The sequence below is a fragment of the Mus pahari genome, chromosome 22 (assembly GCF_900095145.1).
Source record: "Mus pahari chromosome 22, PAHARI_EIJ_v1.1, whole genome shotgun sequence".
NCBI lineage: Eukaryota > Metazoa > Chordata > Mammalia > Rodentia > Muridae > Mus > Mus pahari.
Genome location: NC_034611.1, coordinates 20,243,146 through 20,263,510, shown reverse-complemented (window position 1 = coordinate 20,263,510; position 20,365 = coordinate 20,243,146). Strand labels below are relative to the sequence as shown.

General features: G+C 40.2%; 1 protein-coding gene and 1 long non-coding RNA gene across 4 annotated transcripts in view; one reads left to right on the top strand and one right to left on the bottom strand.

Annotated features, from left to right (window-relative positions):
- The window catches only part of LOC115062893, a 10,638-nt gene extending 5,554 nt beyond the window's left edge, over positions 1-5,084 (top strand). Inside the window, exons 2-3 of the long non-coding RNA XR_003842801.1 lie at positions 3,395-3,477; positions 3,714-5,084. This is a non-coding gene — a long non-coding RNA (uncharacterized LOC115062893). The remainder of the gene's footprint in view (positions 1-3,394; positions 3,478-3,713) is intronic.
- Positions 5,085-5,176: 92 nt separating this feature from the next.
- On the bottom strand, positions 5,177-18,718 carry Tp53inp1 (tumor protein p53 inducible nuclear protein 1). Of its 3 annotated transcripts, XM_021222218.2 has the most exons (5): positions 18,615-18,718; positions 11,964-12,221; positions 11,052-11,409; positions 8,539-8,576; positions 5,177-6,739 (listed from the first exon to the last, which is right to left on the bottom strand). In XM_021222218.2, the coding sequence occupies exons 2-4, from the start codon at positions 12,073-12,075 to the stop codon at positions 8,555-8,557; spliced, it is 492 nt and encodes a 163-aa protein (XP_021077877.1). In that variant the 5' UTR covers positions 12,076-12,221; positions 18,615-18,718; the 3' UTR covers positions 5,177-6,739; positions 8,539-8,554. The 3 variants fall into 3 exon arrangements, with proteins under 3 accessions (XP_021077877.1, XP_021077876.1, XP_029389250.1); XM_021222217.2 differs by lacking the exon at positions 8,539-8,576; XM_029533390.1 differs by lacking the exons at positions 8,539-8,576; positions 18,615-18,718 and adding an exon at positions 18,155-18,591.
- Positions 18,719-20,365: the final 1,647 nt, after the last annotated feature.

Genomic DNA, 20,365 nt, shown 5'->3' with positions numbered 1-20,365 from the left:
TCACTCTGTAGACCAGGCTGGCCTCGAACTCAGAAATCCACCTGCCTCTGCCTCCCGAGTGCTGGGATTAAAGGTGTGTGCCACCACGCCCGGCTAGTGGTTCCCTTCTTGAGTGGCACAGTCTAGACTCCTCAGAGAAAAAGATCCCTCAAATAACGCCATATGACCATTTGAATGCTCTTTGAGACTCCTGAGATTTGTACTTGGTTCTTGGTGGCCTTAACTGAGTCCCTTGGTGTTTCCAGGCAAGCTGGTGCAGGGTGGGGTCTGGAGCTCTATGCTACCAGGTCAGCCTATGTTGTGATTTCAGAGGATTGGTTTATCTCAGAAAAAGCATAGTCATCTCTTTGCTAATCATTTTCACCTGTGTAAACTTCTGAGAGGGCTGGATTTAGAATGAGAGATCACTGAATAAAATATTTTGATTTCTCTATTGGAACAATTTAACCCTTGGGTATGGTTGCCAAAAATTTGATGGGTAATTTTCAGCCTGTGATTTGGTTTTAAAGGGCTGGCAGACAGGTAGCATAGACCATATGTACTCTGCTTGTATCCTCAGTAGCTTGCACTAGTCACTGCCATCCTTTTTCCCTCCTCATGCCCTCACTTCCGCTTTAGCCTACTCACACCTCCCTGTGTTCCCACAGTCTGTAGCCTCCTGCTATCCCCAGGGCCTTATCTTTAGGAGGCTGTCAGTAAATGCTGAACTACAAAATGGATTTCTCCTTTTTTTTTTTTTTTTTTTTTTTTTTCGAGAAAGGGTTTCTCCGATTTTAAGTTTGGGCGTTGCATTTTACTAAGAGTTTTTAGACTGAGGTTTATCGAGGTAATTTTTGAACATATCCTCCTTTTTGGCAAAACTTAAAAGAGGTAGTGCTCAGTGAGTAAAACACTTGCTATGTAGGCATGGAGGCTGAAGCTAAGAGCCCCAGCACCCAGGTCAAGTATTAGGTAGTGTGTGGCCACCTCGAGAAAGCTGGAGAGCTCTAAGTTCATGTGAGATCCTGCCTCAGTAAAATAAAGCAGCAGCCACTGAAGAAGACACCCAGCATTAACTTTTACTTAGCTTCTTCCCTTCAACAACACACACACAAGATGCATACATAGAAAAATTTAATGAAAAACTGAAGTTTATTCATGTTAGAAGAAAATTCTTTACTTTTAAAGTTCTGGCCCTTCAAATGCAAGTTTATTTCTACCTTAGTGTGAAAAATAACAGATCAAGAGTTCAAGACCACTCTGGGACACTGTCTCAAGAAAAATAATTTGGGGACTGAAGAGATAGCTCAGTGGTTAAGAACACTGGTTAATCTTCCAGAGGACCTGGGTTTGATTCCAGGTTGGTAACTGATTTCATAACTGTCTATAATTCTACTCCCAGGGGATCTGTCACCCTCTTCTGGCCTCCCATGGGCACTGCATGCAAATGGTACACAGATATACATGTAAGCTTAGTACCCATACAGCCTTTCCCCCCAAAGGAATAGTTTGGTTAAAGGGGAAAGTACTAGTTGGAGATCACCCTTAAATTCCACTTTAGATGGAGATATATATATATATATATGAATGATAGGTAGATAGAAAGAAAGAAAGGAATATGTGTTAACAAAGGCTTTTTAAAAAGACAGGGTTTTGCTGTGTAGCCCAAGCTGGCCTTGTATTTGCAACAATGCTTCTGCCCTAGCAGTTATTGAATATTGAGATTTCATGTGTTCAGCAACATGCCTTTAAAAGAAACATTTAGTGTATATCAAACAACTTTTTGCACAAAGCAATGCTAAATAGCAAGAGTTTTAATTAAGTTGTATTACTTTCAAGAGTAATGACCATGAAGATAAAAGAATCCTCCACATGTTAAGTTAAAGGACATTTTATTTACTGACAGATTAAAAAACTGTAACTCTGTGCAGTGCAAAATGCACTACTGAACCCATTACAAAGAACTGATATTAATACACAATGTTTAAGCAATGCTACATGTTTTTTTTGTTTTGTTTTTGGCAAAGTGCTGTGCTGTTCATTCTGTATAAAACTGACCATCTCTGACCCAATCAGTATAAAAAATTAAAAAAAAAAGAACAATTAGATAGTGGCTCAAGAAAACAAGCTGCCGTTTATGCATAGATTGGTGTACAGTATATAATCTAACCAAAATGTCCCCTTTAATTTCAAGTTGATGAGAGAAAATATTGTGCCCATAAACACATTAAGAAGGCACACAGTACAACCTACAATACTTTTCAGAATCCATAGCTCATATTCTGCCTTCAGAAGGCAAATGTGTTCACAATTTTACTAGAGAAAAAAATAAAGCCACTTCTTAAAAATAACACACACAATTATTGACTAAAGTTCAAAACTTCTGGAGGAAAACAAAACCACACACACACACACCTGAGGCCCCCAAATACACACCTCTAACCTGACAAATCACTGTTTGGTTTTTACAAGTCCATCTAGAAAACAATACTAAAACATCAGGCAAGTACAAAGCCAAACTGGGCATTTAACAATTAGAAACATTTTTCAATATCACAAGGAAACTTACCAATGATACACACACAACATCATCCATTTAAGCTGCCTTCCTCTGAATAGTAACTTCTCTTCCACATAAAGGATACTGTTGCCTCTGCACCTATTCCTGCCTTTCTGCATCTATTCTTGGTATCTCTCTGCATCTAAGCTACTTGAATTGGTGTCACATTTCAAGAGAAACTGGCCTATGACAAAGTAGACAACACTGTCATATATGTAAGTTTGTAAAATAGGCAGGTGTTCAAATACAATTTTAACAGAATAAGAAGATAGGGTTGCTATTTATAATACATTAGAGGCTGATGGCATGAAACTACCTAACTTTAAAGACTTTAAAGGTAATAGTATCTATAGGCCTTAAAAAATAAAAAGATAATTTCAAGGCAACAATAGAAGCATACACTGGTATCTCCCAGTACAAGGAGCAGTCTTTTAACTATCTCTAAAACAGAAAGAAAAAGGTAAAAACTTTTTTTCCACTAGCTTATTTAAATGCATTTAAATGTCTATCTTCTAGTTGTAGTCCTTCATACACACTTTTGTTTCCAACTCAAAGAAAATGAGGATAAAGAAGATACCCTCCTTTGCTTTTTCTTCTTTTAAGAGTATACAGAGACTGAATACCTCTGTGAGGACAGAGCAAAATAGCAAAGCAATTCAGACTTTAACAAAAGCGAAGACTGTAAACCTGTACAGATTTGAGAAACAAAAATGACAGTCAGGCATATGAGCCCTCACAAGTTTTAAGTAAACACTCTTTTTGCTACAAGGAACTAATAAAACAAGAACAATCTGCATGGGAATTGGAAAAATATACAGAAAGTTAATGTTCTGTTTTGTTTTGATCTTTCTGCAGTGGGAAGTAAAATCCAACCTTTTTGCATCTCTGCAAAAAATTCCCCACCTATACAACCATACAAGTACAAATTGTCATAAAAGGTGAGTATGGCGAGCTCTAAGTCCCTATATACAGTACAGAGTATAACCCAGGAAATAGTAATTAACAGAATACACATTCTAACATGTTTAACATAAAATACAAACTTGGGGAATGTGGGATCTAACATACCATGTATTCCAGACTTTGCAAGCATTATTCTAAGCTATTGGTTTAGAAATGGTCAGTGCTACTAAATTCTGGAGTCTTACTTCTTTCTTTTGTTTTTACCCTACAGTGCTGGGAATGGAACCCAGGACCTTGCACATGCTAGGCAAACCCTCTACCACTAAACTACATCCTCAACTCTTGGAGTCTTCTTACCACTTGTACTTTCAGTGCATTGAAGAACACTGTAAACCACTAGTAGGTATAACAGCAAAATGGTGGTGATGATGATAATGAGTAATCAACTAATAAAATGTATTTTTGGCCAGGTTTCCAAAAAAATGTTTAACAGGTTAACATTGTTCTGTGTTATTAGACTTGTATCTAACACACAATAGTTGCCTAACAAAACGCCTAATGATTAAGAACTTCAATTGAGTTATATAAATTTTTTTCTTCAGTTCTTACAAGTGCCAATTTTAGATATAAACGTTAGATTTTTCACACAAAAACCACGACGTGCTACCTACTTACTATAGGTGGTGTGGTAATCTTAACCCCAAAGGAAAAAAAAATCCCAATAATTGATTTGTTTGCTGGTTTACAGGAAAAAAACACTAAGCATAGACAAAGCAAATGAAAAGTCAGTAAGTGACAGAGATGTAAATGTACTTAAGGGATAAATGTGATGGAAAGGTTTTTTTTAAAAACAAAAACAAAAAAAGTATAGTTTAATACACAAACCAATTCATGTTGGCCAAACAAATTCTGATGGCTGACCTTCCAGCTTGTGAGACACAGCTTTCATGTGATGTAAGGGAGTAGGGGCAAAGCTACATGTATTCAGAACCTTTGTCCAGAAGACACTTAACTGGTCTATTTCAAGTTACCAACATATGACCCTATAATAGCTGTGGTATAAAATATGCACACCTCCATGAAAACAAATAGTAACAACTTCTCAGTTTAACAAACTCTATAGACTTGGCCCCTTAATTAGAAAACAAACAAATAAAAGGGGAAGTCAATATGGAAAAGACTTAAGAATTAGTCTAGATTCCTGTTCTAAGGAGACATCCTGCCTGGCACCTAATCATAGCCAGTGTTTAACCTTCCCCATCTGACTGCAGCTCTAAATGCCCAGCCTCATCAGCAAAAAGCACTGTACCTTCCTGAAAAATTACCAGGGTTCCCTGCATCAAGCTGCTTCAGGGATAATACATAGCACATAACAGTATGCTTCGTTTTTCCTTGAAATTATTTCATAAACAAATGTTTAGTCATGGTTGCAGAGGGGCTAGGGAAATGAGCAGTTTGAATATATGGCAATGGTATTATTCTTAGTAGAATGCGCTTCAAGCTGTAAATGGGTTTAATCTTCCAGAAAGTTGGTTGCAAGTATGGATGGCTCACCAAAATCCATCAAAACTGCTCTTTTAAGAGCTGGCCAGCCGGGCATGGTGGCGCACGCCTTTAATCCCAGCACTTGGGAGGCAGAGGCAGGCGGATTTCTGAGTTCAAGCCTAGCCTGGTCTACAGAGTGAGTTCCAGGACAGCCAGGGCTATACAGAGAAACCCTGTCTTGAAGAACCAAAAAAAAAAAAAAAAAAAGAGCTGGCCAGATAGAGGTAAGAGAATGGACTTTCCTCTACACCACGCTAACTGGTATATATGAGTGGAACCCTGTGCTCTAGCCTCATTAGCACCAACCCTGAAGAATAGTCATGGCAGTAAACTGCCGTAGCCTCCCACAGCTAGGTTCAGTAGAAAGACCCTGGAAGTTCAGAGTTCAGTTCTGACAGCCCCACTTCCAATCAGTATATAATCCTCACAACTCTGTGAGGGAGGTAAGTATTAGTACTCCCCTGCTGTGGAGGAAACAGGGACCAAAGTGGCTAAAGATACTGTGAAGTTTAAAAACAAAAGCTTGTGGAAACCAACCCATCAGCCTTCACTTAGGTGCTACGAACAGATGCCACCAGAAATCCCTTGGGAGGACAGGCTCCATGTCTGAGGAGTTACCACTGTGTCTCTCCCTTTCTTGTGGCAGACACAAGCATGAAGTCACTGAGTGCCTGGGCACACGCTTGTGCATTTTTAGCTGAGCTGGCAGTTAGGAATCTAGACATCTCCAAATACTGACTGCTCTGTGGGTTATCTACAAATAGATTCCAGATATCATCTCATGGGTCTGATTTTTTTTCCCTTTGCATATTAAACAAATGCTTTTGGCCACGACATCTGTATTATTTGTACCATATCGTGGAGTCACATCAGAATTACTGACTATATTGTTCACCAAAGTTAATGTACCTGAATTCCACAATGAACTACAATGACTAATGGGGGGGGGACCATATATACAGAAATATGTCAAGTTTTCTTTCAAAAGTAAGTTCAACCATTAATTCCATTATATCCATGGCAAAAATTACCTGTTAATGCTTGTGTTAGTGTAAAAATGGACTCATTATATACAGAAAAGGCTATCAAGTACTGGTCAATAAAGTATATGACTGACCCTGAGAATAAATTTTTGCTTACACAAGAGATTAAATAATACAAAATAAAGGAAATTGAAAAGATGTCTATTCTTAGACTTGGGGTTAGAAATGTCCTTAAGATGCTAACTCATACATATACCTTACTGTACTTAAAGACAACCCCAAACACTGTCACTGTATTGATATGTTTCCAAAAATATGCTAAAAGGTTTTTTTAAAAGTAATTGTCAGGAGCAAGGCATTATGTGATACACAGCACAAAAATCTGGTTGTGATAGTGTCCTAACACACTGATACACTAGGCGATTGGTCTTCACTTGGCTGGAAGGAGACAGCACTTTCATTGTACACGCATACATATGCACAAAACCTAAGGAAACAAACCAACATATCTCAATGTTCTCAGTAATTGTACTGGCGTGGGCAGGGCTGGTGAACCACCCAGCCACTGTGCTTCATTTGTCGAGTGTGGCAATCTCTGGTAAGGTTCTGGCGACGGAGGCCATTTCTCTTCAGAGACTGTCTTTCACTGTGTCCTTTTATCCACTGGGAAAGGCGAAAACTCTTGGGTTGTTCCAAAAATGTTGCCTGAGCAGCAAGCGCTGCAACACAGCAGTGAATGTGCTTCTCCATTTCACTCTGGGCTTCCATTCTGAAATAGACCAAAGTAAGTGTATCAATAACAGAGTATATTACTTATAAAGTTACTTAATAATTAGATTTTTTTACGTTTATTTGTCTATGGTTGGGTAAGAACTTGGAGCCTCATGGCTGATAGACAGGCTTATATATTGTGACCATTTGCTGAGAGTAGTAGAAGGGAGATACCAACAACTGTTTTGTTACTGTTTTTGAAGTAGGGTCTTGATATTGAGCCCAGGCTACCCTCAATTTTGCCATCCTCTTCCTTCAGCCTCCCAAGTTTTAGATTACAAATGTGTCATAACTCCTAGCTGAAAGATTAATAGAAAACATAGACTGTATTGTCCAAAGATAGCTAATTAAAAATATGCTTCATACTCTTGAGTGAATTTAATGTGGTTCCCCAGGAGAACTTATGTCTACTGAACACCTGCAATTCTATTTAGTCTCATGTAGCTTAGGATGAATGGCCTTCAATTTCTTATGTAGCTTACAGTGGCCTTGAGTTACTGATCCTCCTGCCTCAGCTTCCCACATGCTGGAATTACCAGTATGAACCATTCACACCCAGCTTTCAACTGTTTTGAAGATATTTCATTCTTAATTTTCAAATTTGATCAAAAAGCATATATACCAACAGTACCTTCACAGATGATTTTTGGCTACAAGTAAAATATCCTAGGTAACATGTGAATCATATTTCATAAAAATGCACATAAGGATATTCCACCAACTTTACATTTTTCTAGGTAAGAGGTAAATGCCTATTACACACATCAGTTTTTTATTTATGCCACAGAAGTGCATACTTTGGAATGACATTTATATGGAAGTGCTTTAAGACCAGTACCTTAAGCCAGGCTGTGGTGGTGCACCCCGTTAATCCTAGCACTCAGGAGGCAGAGGCAGGTGGAGCTCTGAATTTGGAAGTCAGTATAGTCTACAGAGTTTTAATTCCAGGACAACCAGGGCGACATAGAGAAACTCTGTCTCAAAAACCCAAACCCAACCCAAACCAAAAACCATGTATCTTAGAACATGGTTGTATATAATAAGATTGTTTTCTATACTAAAAGCCAATCAAGTTGAATTAGTATGAGGTATATTAACATGTAACAAAGTTCATTTTCTGCAGTGCTGTGTACTGATCTCAGGCTTCTTGCACAGTTGATAAATGCTTGACTAGATAGCTACATTCTCAGCACAACTAGGAGGATTAAGATGATTCCTGGATAGGTTATTCTATCCAGATGGCTTCAAGCTCTCGATTTAGCCAGGAATGACCTTGAACTTCTGATTCTCCCACCTATGCCCCTCTAGGGCTGTGTTTACAGGTGTGTACCACCACATCCAGTTTATTCACTGGCAACTGAACCTAAGTTTTCTTGTACACCAGGCAAGCACTCTATAAACTGAGCTATGTCCCAGTCTGAGTTTTAAGATTTTTTTACCAGTTATTTTATTCAGGAAGGGTAGTTAAATATTTTGTCTAAAATGATCAGAGGAAACTATTTACATATACATGCATGCATGCACATGCATACACACAGTAGAACTAAAAGATCCCACTACAAAATTAACAGAGGGTTGGGATGCAGCTCAATGGTAGAATGCTTGTCCAGTATGTACAAGGCCCTGGGCTTGATCCCTAGTAGTAGGGAAAAATAAAAGTATAAAAGAAGGAAACAAGCAAATAGAAAAAAAACTAATATAAACTCAATGATTGTTAGAAGGTGGGCATTTGAGTTCCTAGTCTCCCTGCTCAAACTGATAACACAGATCATATGGTCCCAAAGTAAACATACTTACTCTGTGCCCGTGAGTCTTATAAGCAGCTTTTTCTGGCCCTACAAATGTTAAATGGTGAACTATTAAATCACTAGTAAGATTTAAAATGCCACTTTAATTTTACTATTAGGACAGGGTCATTTTTCTTTATTAAGAGTGATTTACTATGGGCAATTGAAGACATATATTACTTAAAATTATGGTTGTTCATAAACTTTCACAAAAAAACATACACTCTAAAGCCATTGTAAGTACTTAGCTTCATACCCATGTGGTCTCTACTGATACCCTGAGGACAGAGTGTAAGTAAGTAAGATGTTTGAAGGACAGGGTTTATCGCTTGCTCAGAAAGTAAGAAATGCTTACTATATAAAGTCTTGCCATTTTGGTAACACTTGATTCTACCTTGATTTAGAAACTTATGTACACATATATCCCTTTTGAGACAGTATCTCACTGTGTATTACAAGCTGCTCTTACACTAGTGATCCTCCTGCCTCACTCTAAATGCTGGGATTATAATCACATACCACCATGTCTGGCCTTTGATAATTCATTTATGAAAACTGTTTGTTGGTCCTACATGTTAATATTTTTGATGTAGAAATGCGAAACCAACTTCTGTGGCATCAAGTTACAAACACTAAAGTCCAGGTATAGTACACAGATGCTGGTTTAATAAAGGTGATGAAATACTCTCTAGGGCTAGGTTCTTATGGGAACATTAGAGTATGATCTGAAACACTCTACCACTGAGCTGTATCCCAGCCCTCTATTAATTTCTTAATGCTATCTGTTTTAGTTGTACTCTACGTATGTGCATTAATACTATAGAAAGCATGCCCCTAAGTGGGTTCAGAGTATAGGCGAATAGTTACTGGTATGAACCCATATAGTAAAAACAACATAGGACATTCCTGGGGTGTTAATAGTATTCATCTGTGGATCGTGAGGGATGTCATTTCTACATATTTAAATTTTTGGCAGTGAATATCTGCTGTAATATATTACTATGCAAAGCTGCTGATTATACACACAAAAATGTACGTTAGTACTGAAAAGTATCAAATGCCAGTAAATAAATTTAAAGTGATAATTTGTTAACCATGTTATTTTTTATGTGTATAAATTTTTTGAGGTTTTATTCATTTGTGTGTATATGAATGCTTTGCCTGCTTGTAAATCTGCAGTACCCATAGAGGCCAGAAGATGGCATCATACACAGGGACTGGAGTTACAGTCATGAACAGACATGGATTCTGGGAATTGAACTTGGGTTACATGAAAAAGCAACCAGTGCTTTTAATAACTGAGCCATCTTTCTAGTCCCTAATCATGTTAAATTATTGAGTGGATTCCACAGAGATGCAATCAGAATCAGTAGGGAAGAATTTTTAAGAACTGAAGAAATGCTTAAAGCAACTATAATGCAATTAAATCAGCATAAACAAGTTATATTTTAAATTTTAGTTGGGATGCTGAAAACACTTAACTTAGCAAAATTATGGCTTTCAATAAAGTGCCACTTGAAGACCCAGATTATGCCTGGTACTTTGTGATTGTATAAAGACATGATTTTTGTTTTGGTACAAGAAAGAGGAAATACATTTAGCCTTGCTAAAATGCATCTGTTGTATTGGGACTTAAGAGGATAGTAATTCTAGAAAGGTTAGCATTGCCTGGGTTTTATTTATACTCCATCGATGGGAAACCAGCTCTATTCCGTGGTTCAGTGGAGCCACAGCCAAAATCATGCAAAAGGAGCCCTTCAGATGACAGTGCAGTACTCCAAAGGATCCAGACTTACCTGAACCCTCTACCTACAAGAAGGAATAAGTCAGTGGCAACACTCACAACATGCTTTGATGTCATAGGGCATGTTCCATGGACATGCATGATGGATTAGCCAGACTCTAAGCAAATGAGATGGAGAAGAGGACTTGGTTTTTGTGAGAATCATCTGGGATGTATTCCTGAGAATGTTTTCTTGATGAAGGCCACAGAGTATCTGGAAGGTGGATTTGGAACACACTAATCTTAACTCACTTCCCTTCCCTGAGCTTCCTGGGCCTTTACCTGTCTCCATTTCGGATTACCATGTAACAACATCATTTCTGAATTCTGAGGGCAGCCCTTGGAACAAATACTTGGATTTTCAAGATTAAGCACCATTTAAGATGACTTAGCTAAGAATATATAGAAGAAAATAAATTTTGAGACAAATTTTAGGTGAATTTAATACCCTAAAATAATCTAGACTATAATATACCAGAGTTACATTCTAATATACTTTTTAGAAATACTAGTCTTTTTTCAGTAGCATGATTTTATAAAGGATGGCTTTCTATTATACAACTGAGGCATGCTACAATTAATAACCTTATAAAAATCTATCTTGACCTGAATGTTGTATTTATAGCCCAAGTTACTTAAATAAATTTCTAGCACAGTTAGTTTTAAGTCTTTGTTCTATGTAGAAATAAAATTCTGCTTATCAGACCACTTATGCCGAGAATGAAGTGCTTGCAGCATACCTGGGACCACTTGAGTTATATTCATCATTCCCACAACTGGCCTCACTGAGACCAGGACAGGAGTTGTGCACAGCATAGACAGACATGCTGGGATGTTCAATGAGAAGGTTTTCCATAGGACTTGTTTCCACCTTGATAGTGGTTAATCCACCTGCTGTAAAACATGGGGGAGGAGTGATGAACCAGCTCTCCTCCATTGGACAGGACTCAAACTGAAGGAAGCAGGAATCACTGGTGTCAGCCAAGCATTCCAAAGATGCAGGTAAACAGGAGAAGACAGAAGTGTGCTCTGCTGAGGACTCTTCTCCAATGTCTTCGTCTTCTTCCTCTTCCTCTGCTGAGAAACCAGTGCAGGTATCTAGATTGTGACCCACAATGCATAGGGAGGACAGAAGTCAGTTGTGGGGTCACCCGTCAAGATCGATCACAGCACAGAATAAAGGACAGTACTATATTAACAGATGCTCACAAAGGCATTTCTATTTGCTTGTAACAATTACAATTTCCAATCTCTGTGTACTGTTACACAGACATTGAAGAGTGACATTAGGACTTCCTATACTTTTATTATGAGCCCTGTGAGTTCCTGTTGTTCATATGAGGGTTTCCTATCAAAGCCCCTCTACTTGGACCAGGCTTTAGGGGTTACAAAACTAAGAGTTCACATTTTCTGTATGTATATATATATATATATATATATATATATATTTTCATGTTTGAGGATACTAAGAAGATATATGTCTGTGCAGAAGCACTTTACTGCTAAGCCTCCAGCCCCAGAAGTTCCCACTTTTGAGCCAGGTGTGGTGGGGAAATAAAGGCAGGAGGATCAAGAGTATTTAAGATTATTGTCAACTACATAGCGCGCTGGATGCCACTTCTTGTGATAATTAATTGTTGCATATGCCTTACCTATGAAGTCAACAAGAATCCATTCATCATCTTCTCTCTCACTAAATTCTGGTTCTTGGCTGGAAGAAGTAGTGACTTCACCTACAAACATTTTATTCAGTCTCTGAAACATTGTTAAGGCAAGATTGAGACTTTGGCTGGATATCTTTATAGCTGAGATTTCAAAACCCTGTCTTCAGTTGGCCCAATGTCACTGACGGGAGATTAAAGTGCACAGTGTTTCTTCAACTTAGTGAAGAGCAAGAAGAGTCATCATCCCTAAAATAAAACAGAAGAGGGTTGTTTATTTTTATTTGTTGTGAGTTTGTTGCTGTTGTTGTTTGGGGTTTTTTGTTTTGTTTTTTTGTTTCTGGAGATAAGGTTGGCCTTTACTTCCAATCCTCTCTTGCTTCCACCATGATGCCAAGCCATCATTTCCCTACCCTATTGTCCTGCTGTTTGTATTCATTGTGTATGTCTTTCAATACATCTTATATTTGTTGTATATTACTGGCATGAGGAAATTTTATACTGTGGAAACTTACCCATACAAGAACAGGGGCTGGCAACACTATTCTCTGTGGAGTGAGTGGTTCAGGAGTCAGTGTGCACATGGTACTCAAAGCTTGGTTTCCCCCTCTCTCACTTTAAAGCTTAGGTAGATGGAGCTAGAGAGACAATACGGTTAAGATCATGTGTTGCTCTTGCAGATAACCAGTTCAGTTCCCAGCACCTACATGGTGGCTCACAATCATCTGTAAACTCCAATTCCAGGAGATCTGACATCCTCTAGAGGGCACCTGGCATACACATAGTACATATACACGCATGCAGGTAAAACACTTATACACATAAAATAAATAAATCTGGGGGGATATGTTGGGGGTAGTTAGGAAGATGAGCCAGTAAGACAGCTCAGTGGTAAAGGCACTTGCTTCTAAGCCTAATAACTTCAGTTTGATCCCTGAGACAAACAGAGTAGAAGGAGAGAACCAACTCATACTTATCCTCCAACCTCAACACATGTGCCACACACACACATTTTAAAACAAGATTGAGGAAGTTACTTCAATTGATAATGGCTCCTACTTTAGGTAGTTCTGGTAAGTTCTAAATGACAAAACCCAGTTTATTTTATCTAAGCACAAAGTACAGTTAAAAGTGCCCATTTCTACCTGGCTATCTGATAGCATAGTAAACCGAACACACATCAAGAATAAATTTTAATTATTTTCTCAAGAATATTTCTTTGCTTTCCTGACTCAAAGTTCCCTGCACAAATAAACTCTACAAATATGTAGTGAGTACCTACTATGTATAAGGCATAGTACTGGACACGGGGCCAGCAGTGAAAAAGAATCCATAGAAAGTGAAATGGTGAGGTGGCTCAGAGAGTAAGAGCACCCGACTGCTCTTCCAAAGGTGCAGAGTTCAAATCCCAGCAACCACATGGTGGCTCACAACCATCCTTAACAAGATCTGACTCCCTCTTCCTGAGTGTCTGAAGACAGCTACAGTGTACTTACATATAATAAATAAATAAATCTTAAAAAAAAAAGAAAGTGAAACAGTACAATTATGGATGTAGCAGAAATAATACTAGATGGTCCTCAGACCTCCTTAGTGTAGCTTTCCAGTAAGTGACCTTGGATACCTGAGATCTGAAGTGGAGAAGGGGCAGACAGAACACTGTGAAAGCCTGCATAAGCAAGAGCATGGCAGTGTTCAGATAACTTAAGATCCAGACAGGGTCACAAGAAGCAGCTAGGGACCACGTAGGACCAGATCCTGTAGGACCTTAGAGGGAAGAAATTAAGACGAGAAACCCCTGGGTGGCTGGAGAGGTGACTCAGCTTGGTTAAGCTCTGTTCTTCCAGAGGTCCTGAGTTAATTCCCAAAACCCACATCGTGGCTCAACCATCTGTAATGGGATGCAATGCCCTCTTTTGGTGTGTCTGAAAACAGCAATAGTATATAGTGTACTCATATACATAAAATAAAAAAATAAAAAAAAAAAAAAAAAAAAAGGACAAGAACCCCAGGCATGGACATACATATCTTTAACCTTAACATTTGACAGTTTGTGACTAGAGGATCGAATTTCTTGGCCATCTTGGGGTACATAGTGAAATGCTATTTTAAAAACAAAAACCTAGCAGTGGTGGCCATGCCTTTAATCCCAGCACTCAGGAGGCAGAGGCAGGCAGGTCTCTCAGGAGTTTGTGAACAGCCTGATCTACAGGACAGCTAAGACTACAGAGAAATCCTGTCTCAGAAGAAAAAAGGGGGAGGGGTGGTCAGGAAGAACCAGGTTTCTGGAAAAGTCGAGTTTTAATAGGACCATTTAGAGGCAGGGCTACCATGATGGATGCTACTGCTGTGCTGAGTTAGGGGAATGTATCATGTTAGAGATGTTAGGCAGTAGAATACAAGTTTGGGGATGTGGTTTTAGCCAGGTGTGCACATTTAGGAGGTATCAACACAAGAGGAATGACAAATAGGCTTTGTTTTGTTTTGTTTTGGACAGGGTCTCACTCTAACTCTAGTCCAGGTTGGTTTGAAACAGTGATCTTTCTGCATCAGCTGAGATTACATACATGAGATACAATGCCCAACTCACGTTCAAAAGCATCTTTAAAGAATAGTTGAGCTGTGCAGCTAAAACATCTGTGGCCATTCTCTTTTATAGAATAGAATGCCACAATTGTTTGCATATAAGGGCAAAACATCTCAAAACATGACATTAAAACACTTTGGGGTTGTATCATCCCCAGCCATTAATTATTAAAAGTGGGTAAACAGGAAATATCACTTGTGTAACCAGTTTTTCTGAAACTGTCTTGGAAACAACATGATCAGGTTGTGAGAACTGCAGACTAACAGAAATCAAGAGAAATTATAGAAAAAATGGACTGTGTGGTCTGCCTGACCCAAAGGATGAGTCATTATGAGGTTGAGTGTACATGAAAGGTTTTGAGCATGTAAGAAAGAGGGAGTAAAGACACTTTCAAACTTTCCCAATTTATCTTAGGTTATGAGGGCAACTATCAGTCCAAGTACAACTATGCTGAATGAGCTGAGAGAGACTAGATATTAAGGCTCTATGCTCTAATTAACTAGAGCTGCTGTGGAGTGGAGAGAATCCACAGGAGGATTCTTCAGTGATCCTGAATGAGAGCCTTAACCTCCACCTATGATACCACCTTGGGACAAACTTGGCACTTGGATTCAGGCCCTATCAGTGACTACAAGCCACAAAATATGGCTAGATCAAGGGTATTGGGGCAACTGCAAACTGTCCCCCTTTAGCTACAGCCAAACCCAGGGAGGCTGGTTATGCCTGTAATATCTGGACTCTACCATGCCCTGCTTGAATCTTAACTTTTAAAACTGTTCTGTTGGTTTACAATTTTTAATTTTTTTTTTTCTTTCAAGATGGGTTTTCTCTGTGTAGCCCTGGAACTAACTCATTTTGTAGAACAGGCTGGTCTCAAACTCAAGAGATCCTCCAGCTTCTGATTCCCAAGTGCCTGGATTAAGGGCATGTACCATCACTGCCTGGCTAAAAATTTTCATGTGTGTGTGTGTGTGTGTGTGTACACTAGCACATACCTGTGTTCACTAAACTGTCTTGCCAGTCCCTCAATTTAGGTTGTTTTGTTTAAATAAAAAGTAGGTCTTATTATGTGCCTACCCCAGAACTTTTGATGGAGACCAGGCTGGCCACAAACTCACAGGAAAGCCACCTGTCTCTACCTTCCCACTCCGAGATTAAAGGTATATATACCATACCCATCTCTTAATTTTTAATTTTAACCCAATTTAAAATTAAACATCTTTTAAAACTCGTCCTAAACTTGAATACCCTGTCCTTCCACAGATGACCCAGAAAATATCCCTTCTAATAGTCACTATTCCTTTTGACACCTACCCAGAGAGGGTAGCTCCAAGAGGGGAGCAGGTTCTATGTAGAAACCAGAGGAGCAGCAAGGCTTCAGAGTTTGCTCATATGGTCATTGATCATCTGCCCAAGAAGATTTACCCATTATTGTTTACATGCTTTAAAATATCTCTATCCTCCATTACAAAAAATACATGGTATCTTTTTTTTAATCTCCAAGATGAGCAAAAGTAAGTCATAATAAGTTGAGAACATAAGGATGAATTGATTCTGTTCCGCCACTTTGTTCAATCATTGTTAGCATCTGGCCCATTTTCCTTTGTTTTTTGTTTTTCTTATAGGCATAATTTTTAAAAAGTCATACCTAAAATTTAACATTTTATCTTGTTTATCACATATGAGTAAAAAATGTTTTGTGGACAGAGAAGTAGCTGAGTTTACTTGTGGGTAAAAACATTCTCCTTTGAGAACTTAACAGTGGAGTGGTTAATTTATAAGATCTTGCTGGTATGTCTTTCTTGGTTTTTGTTGTTGTTGTTGTTGTTGTTTTGAGACAGTTTCTCTGTGTAGCTTTAGCTGTCCCAGAAGTCGTAGACCAGACTGGCCACAAACTCCTGAGAGATCTACCTGCCTTTTTAGTACTGGGATTAAAAGCATGGGCCACCACCACCCAGCTGCACTTTTCTCAGTTTTGAGATACATATCCAGGGAAAGATGGTGTGGACTTAACTGTTGGTTTTGGAAACTTGGTCCTTCTACCACATGTAGGAATTAGTTATATATTTTATTCTTTGAAGGATGAATCTATCTATCTCAGAATTCTTTTTTTTTTCTTCACGAGTCCTGTTTCAGGTTTTTCTTATTTATTTATGTCCTGCCAAATTCTACAAATTGCATTTTGTTTGCTTTGCTCTATGTACTAGTCCCTTAGAGAGCAAGGTGAAATGTTAATTAAAAGTGAAAACTGGCTTAGTTTGACCACTTCTTTGCTCTTGTTTTCCCCTGATCAAAGCCCACAAGTTTAATAAATTTCAGAGTTTATATAGCAGGGGAAGGCCATCCCCCACCACCCATTCTTGGAGCTTGTTCAGGTGAGAGTCTGTAGGTGGGTCATGCTATCTCAGAATTCTTATGGTTTGTGATAGCCAGTTGAGATATTTATTTCTCTGACCTGTGATGAGGAAACGGAGCTCCAGAATGAAATGGAAATAACTTGCCCAACAGCAAGTGAGCTGGTGTCGAGGCAGCAGTAGGGCAGGAATCCTTCCAACCTGGTGCCTTGCTTTCCCTGCACATGACCTCAGGCTCCTGCCAGTCTGATTCTAAAAACTTCAGAGACTAGCACTTTTCAGTGGCTTTGGCTGCCAGTAGGCGGCTCCAAAAACATCTTTAAAATTAAAAACAACAACAAAAGCACCCACAACTTTGATGAATGCAGTTTTGAAATACCAGCTGGCTAAACAGACCATTGAAAAGCAACCTTAAAACAATTACTTGTGAGCCAGAAAGATAACATGTCAACGTGTCTGGTGGCAAGCCTGATTACTTGAGTGTGATCCCCAGAATCTACATGGTGGAAGAAGAGAACCTAGCAGTTCAGAAAAACAAAGATGCTAATAAAAAGGTTTGTTCTTTTAGTCAGAAACAAAGGATGGCCTTGAACTGATTCTCCCACTGCCACCTGTTCAGTACTTGGTGGCATGGGTCACCTTTGATTCAAGTAATTTAAAAATCAATTTTGAACTACAAAAATACCAAGCCAAGAAAGTTGTCTTTGCTCCCTACACCTCTGTCTGTTTAGCTAATTTACAAGGAGATTATTCCCCTAAGGACTCACCACATCCTGTTCTGAAGTCTGAAGACAGTGAACAGAGAGCAGTTAGGTTGGTAATTCACTGCTTTGTTAACCCTAACTTTTGAAAGCAGTCATTTCCAAGAGAAATACACTAGGGAGCAGAAAGGAATAAAAGACAAGATGAAAAACAAAAGAGACACTGGTCACAAAATTTAGGCCATGGTTTCCAGCAAGGACTTTGAAAATTATAGTGGCTGAGGCTGTACAAGCTGCCTAGTATTTTCACACCTGCCAATGAAAAGTATTACAATCGCCGCCAAGGATGTGATTTTAAGATCTTGGGGCATTTGTAATGATGTCGGTCCGAAGACTCAAGAGTCATACTATTCTCTCTCAAAACTACTCAGTATTCTGAAAGGGCTCTTTCATCCAGGAACGCTTTAGTCTTTAAGGAGTTAACAGGTGGAAAGGGGTTCTCCTTAATCTACTATGAACTTTTACACGGAGTAAACATACCGTGAAAGTGGAAGCAAAATGAAGGAATTGCACGTGAAATCCCTCTGCAGATAGTAAACACCGCTTCCTTTTAATTAGCTGTGTGGCCTTAAAATTACTTAATCTTTCCGTGCCTCCAAGTTTCCTCCGCTTAAATAAGCAAAGTTGGGGCCTCGCAGGGCAGTCGCGACTGTCTGAAATGAAGTGTTTAGAACCCACAGCAGTCTCTAGCACACCCCAAATACCAGTGATCAAACTGATGAGAACGGAAGCGACGGGAAGTGCTCTCCCCACAGGTGCAGGCTCGGTGATGCGCGAGGTCAGGAGGGGTCGGGCGGGTCTCCGGGTAACGGAGCAGGTTTCCCGTCACCCGCAGGTTCTCGGTGTCGCCGTGCACGTCACGGCAGGGAGAGGGTCGGGTAGGAAAGCCAGAGAGCGGGCAACCAACCGCCGCCCTCCTGCCTGTATAGCCCGCACTTACGTGAGCCGAGCAGCGCTGCGGGTACTGAGGTAGCTGCGACAGGCCGGGCTCCTGCGCTGCGGTCGCTGCCCTGGCCGCCACCGGCCCGTCCGGGTCCTTTTGTTGTTGTGCAGCTCTGGGAACAGCTGATCGGCTTCCCAGCCCCGCCCCGAGCCGCGCCAGCCCCAGGCCGACCAATCGGCTGCGCGGGGGCCTCCGGGGCCGCCCTGCGAGAGGTTGTCACTAACGCACGTGACCTGGCACTGGGCCGGCGGCGCGCCCGGGGCAGAAACAAGCCCGGGCAACAAAGCGGGAGCCGGAGAACACTCGGGGAGAGCGGGAGGAGGGGAGAGAACAGCGGCCCGGGACTGGCCGTGGTGGGAGTCAGCGGGACCAAAAGGAGATGAGCCCGACCACCGGAGCCGCTTCGGCTGAGTGAGGAGCCCAGAGTGTGGGTACAAGGCACGCAACCCCCTTTTGCTGAGGGGGTGGTTAGGGATACCAGTTGCTCCTCTGGCCAGTGTAGAGATAAACCAGTAGTCGCGATGCTGAAGGCAACCCACCCCTGCACATTTTTTGAAAAGAAGTCAGGGCTCCAAATACATGGGATGCCTGTGTCCCGCTCATTCCTCACCCCTTAGTAATCCAGGGCCTAATTTGCTTTAAGAACTTCAACTGGAAGCTCTCAGGTCTTGACCCCAAGAGTGCGCTAGAAAGGCAAAAGTCGGGCAGAGGAGGCCACCACTTGAAACCTAAAAGGGCCTTAACTTCCGAAAAGAGGAACCCCGAGTGAAGAATTAGCTCTGTTTCTTCCCAGGGGTCTGCATCTAAGGTCTTATAAGATCTGAGGAGGTTATGACCTTTTTTACAAAATGTAAACAACATTTACATGAGACCTAGGTCCTCACCAGCTATTTATAGTGAGAAGAAAATGAGACACTACATTTATAAAGGGATTCTAAGCCAAAGCTCTACTGCACATACATTGAGGGATTAACTAGGAATGATAGGAGTCATGTTGGTGCCTGTCAGTTATATGGATTCTGTGGGGCTGAGATGTAATCCGCTGGCCTTGGTGAGATGTATAACTCAGGTAGTCTCAAGAGAGACTCTGAGGTCTCAGATAGACCATCGATTCTCAGCCTGTTTGTCACCTAAGAAAACATCATCGGAAAACATAGATCTTTACAATTCACAGTAACAAATTATACTTCATAAGTAGTAACAAAAACAATTTTTATATTTGGAGGGTCACCACAACATGAGAACTGTATTAAAGGGTTCCAGCATTAACAAGGTTGAGAACCAGTGGGCTATGCAGATGTGGGGACAAAGAAACAGGTTATAGATAAAGATGGCAAATCTCGGCTTCTTCCTCATCCTCTTGACATGAGACAAAGACCTTGTTTGTGTGCTTTTTCTCTTGTCAGCAAGAGTCCTCTTCTTGGTGATTGGTCCAGGCTAGTCCTGGACATGTTTTCCTGAAACTGTGGGCCCATCAGCTCCCTGTTGTTTAATTTACCAACCCCAAATTAGGAGAGGGGGACCCATTCCAGGCCACGGAAAACACTTAAAACACCCAGCCTTCCAGGGGGAGAAATGAATTTTGATCTCCAAGACCCTCTGCTCTCTGCAGGGAGTCTGACACTCAGGTAATAATCAGTATGTGTTGATCATTTGACCATACATGATTCAAGGGTGATCTGTGCACAGTCTGGATTTTAGATTTTGGCAAATCAAATATTTTCTGTCAAATATTATTGCTATGTTAG

What these genes read in the sequence shown, in the direction of transcription:
- Tp53inp1 (XM_021222217.2), bottom strand. Translation starts at nt 12,075, where the DNA reads ATGTTTCAGAGACTGAATAAAATGTTTGTAGGTGAAGTCACTACTTCT. An exon ending in GATTCTTGTTGACTTCATAG is followed by an intron (nt 11,410 to 11,963) that starts GTAAGGCATATG and finishes GTCACAATCTAG; the next exon opens with ATACCTGCACTGGTTTCTCA. An exon ending in TATAACTCAAGTGGTCCCAG is followed by an intron (nt 6,740 to 11,051) that starts GTATGCTGCAAG and finishes GGTCTATTTCAG; the next exon opens with AATGGAAGCCCAGAGTGAAA.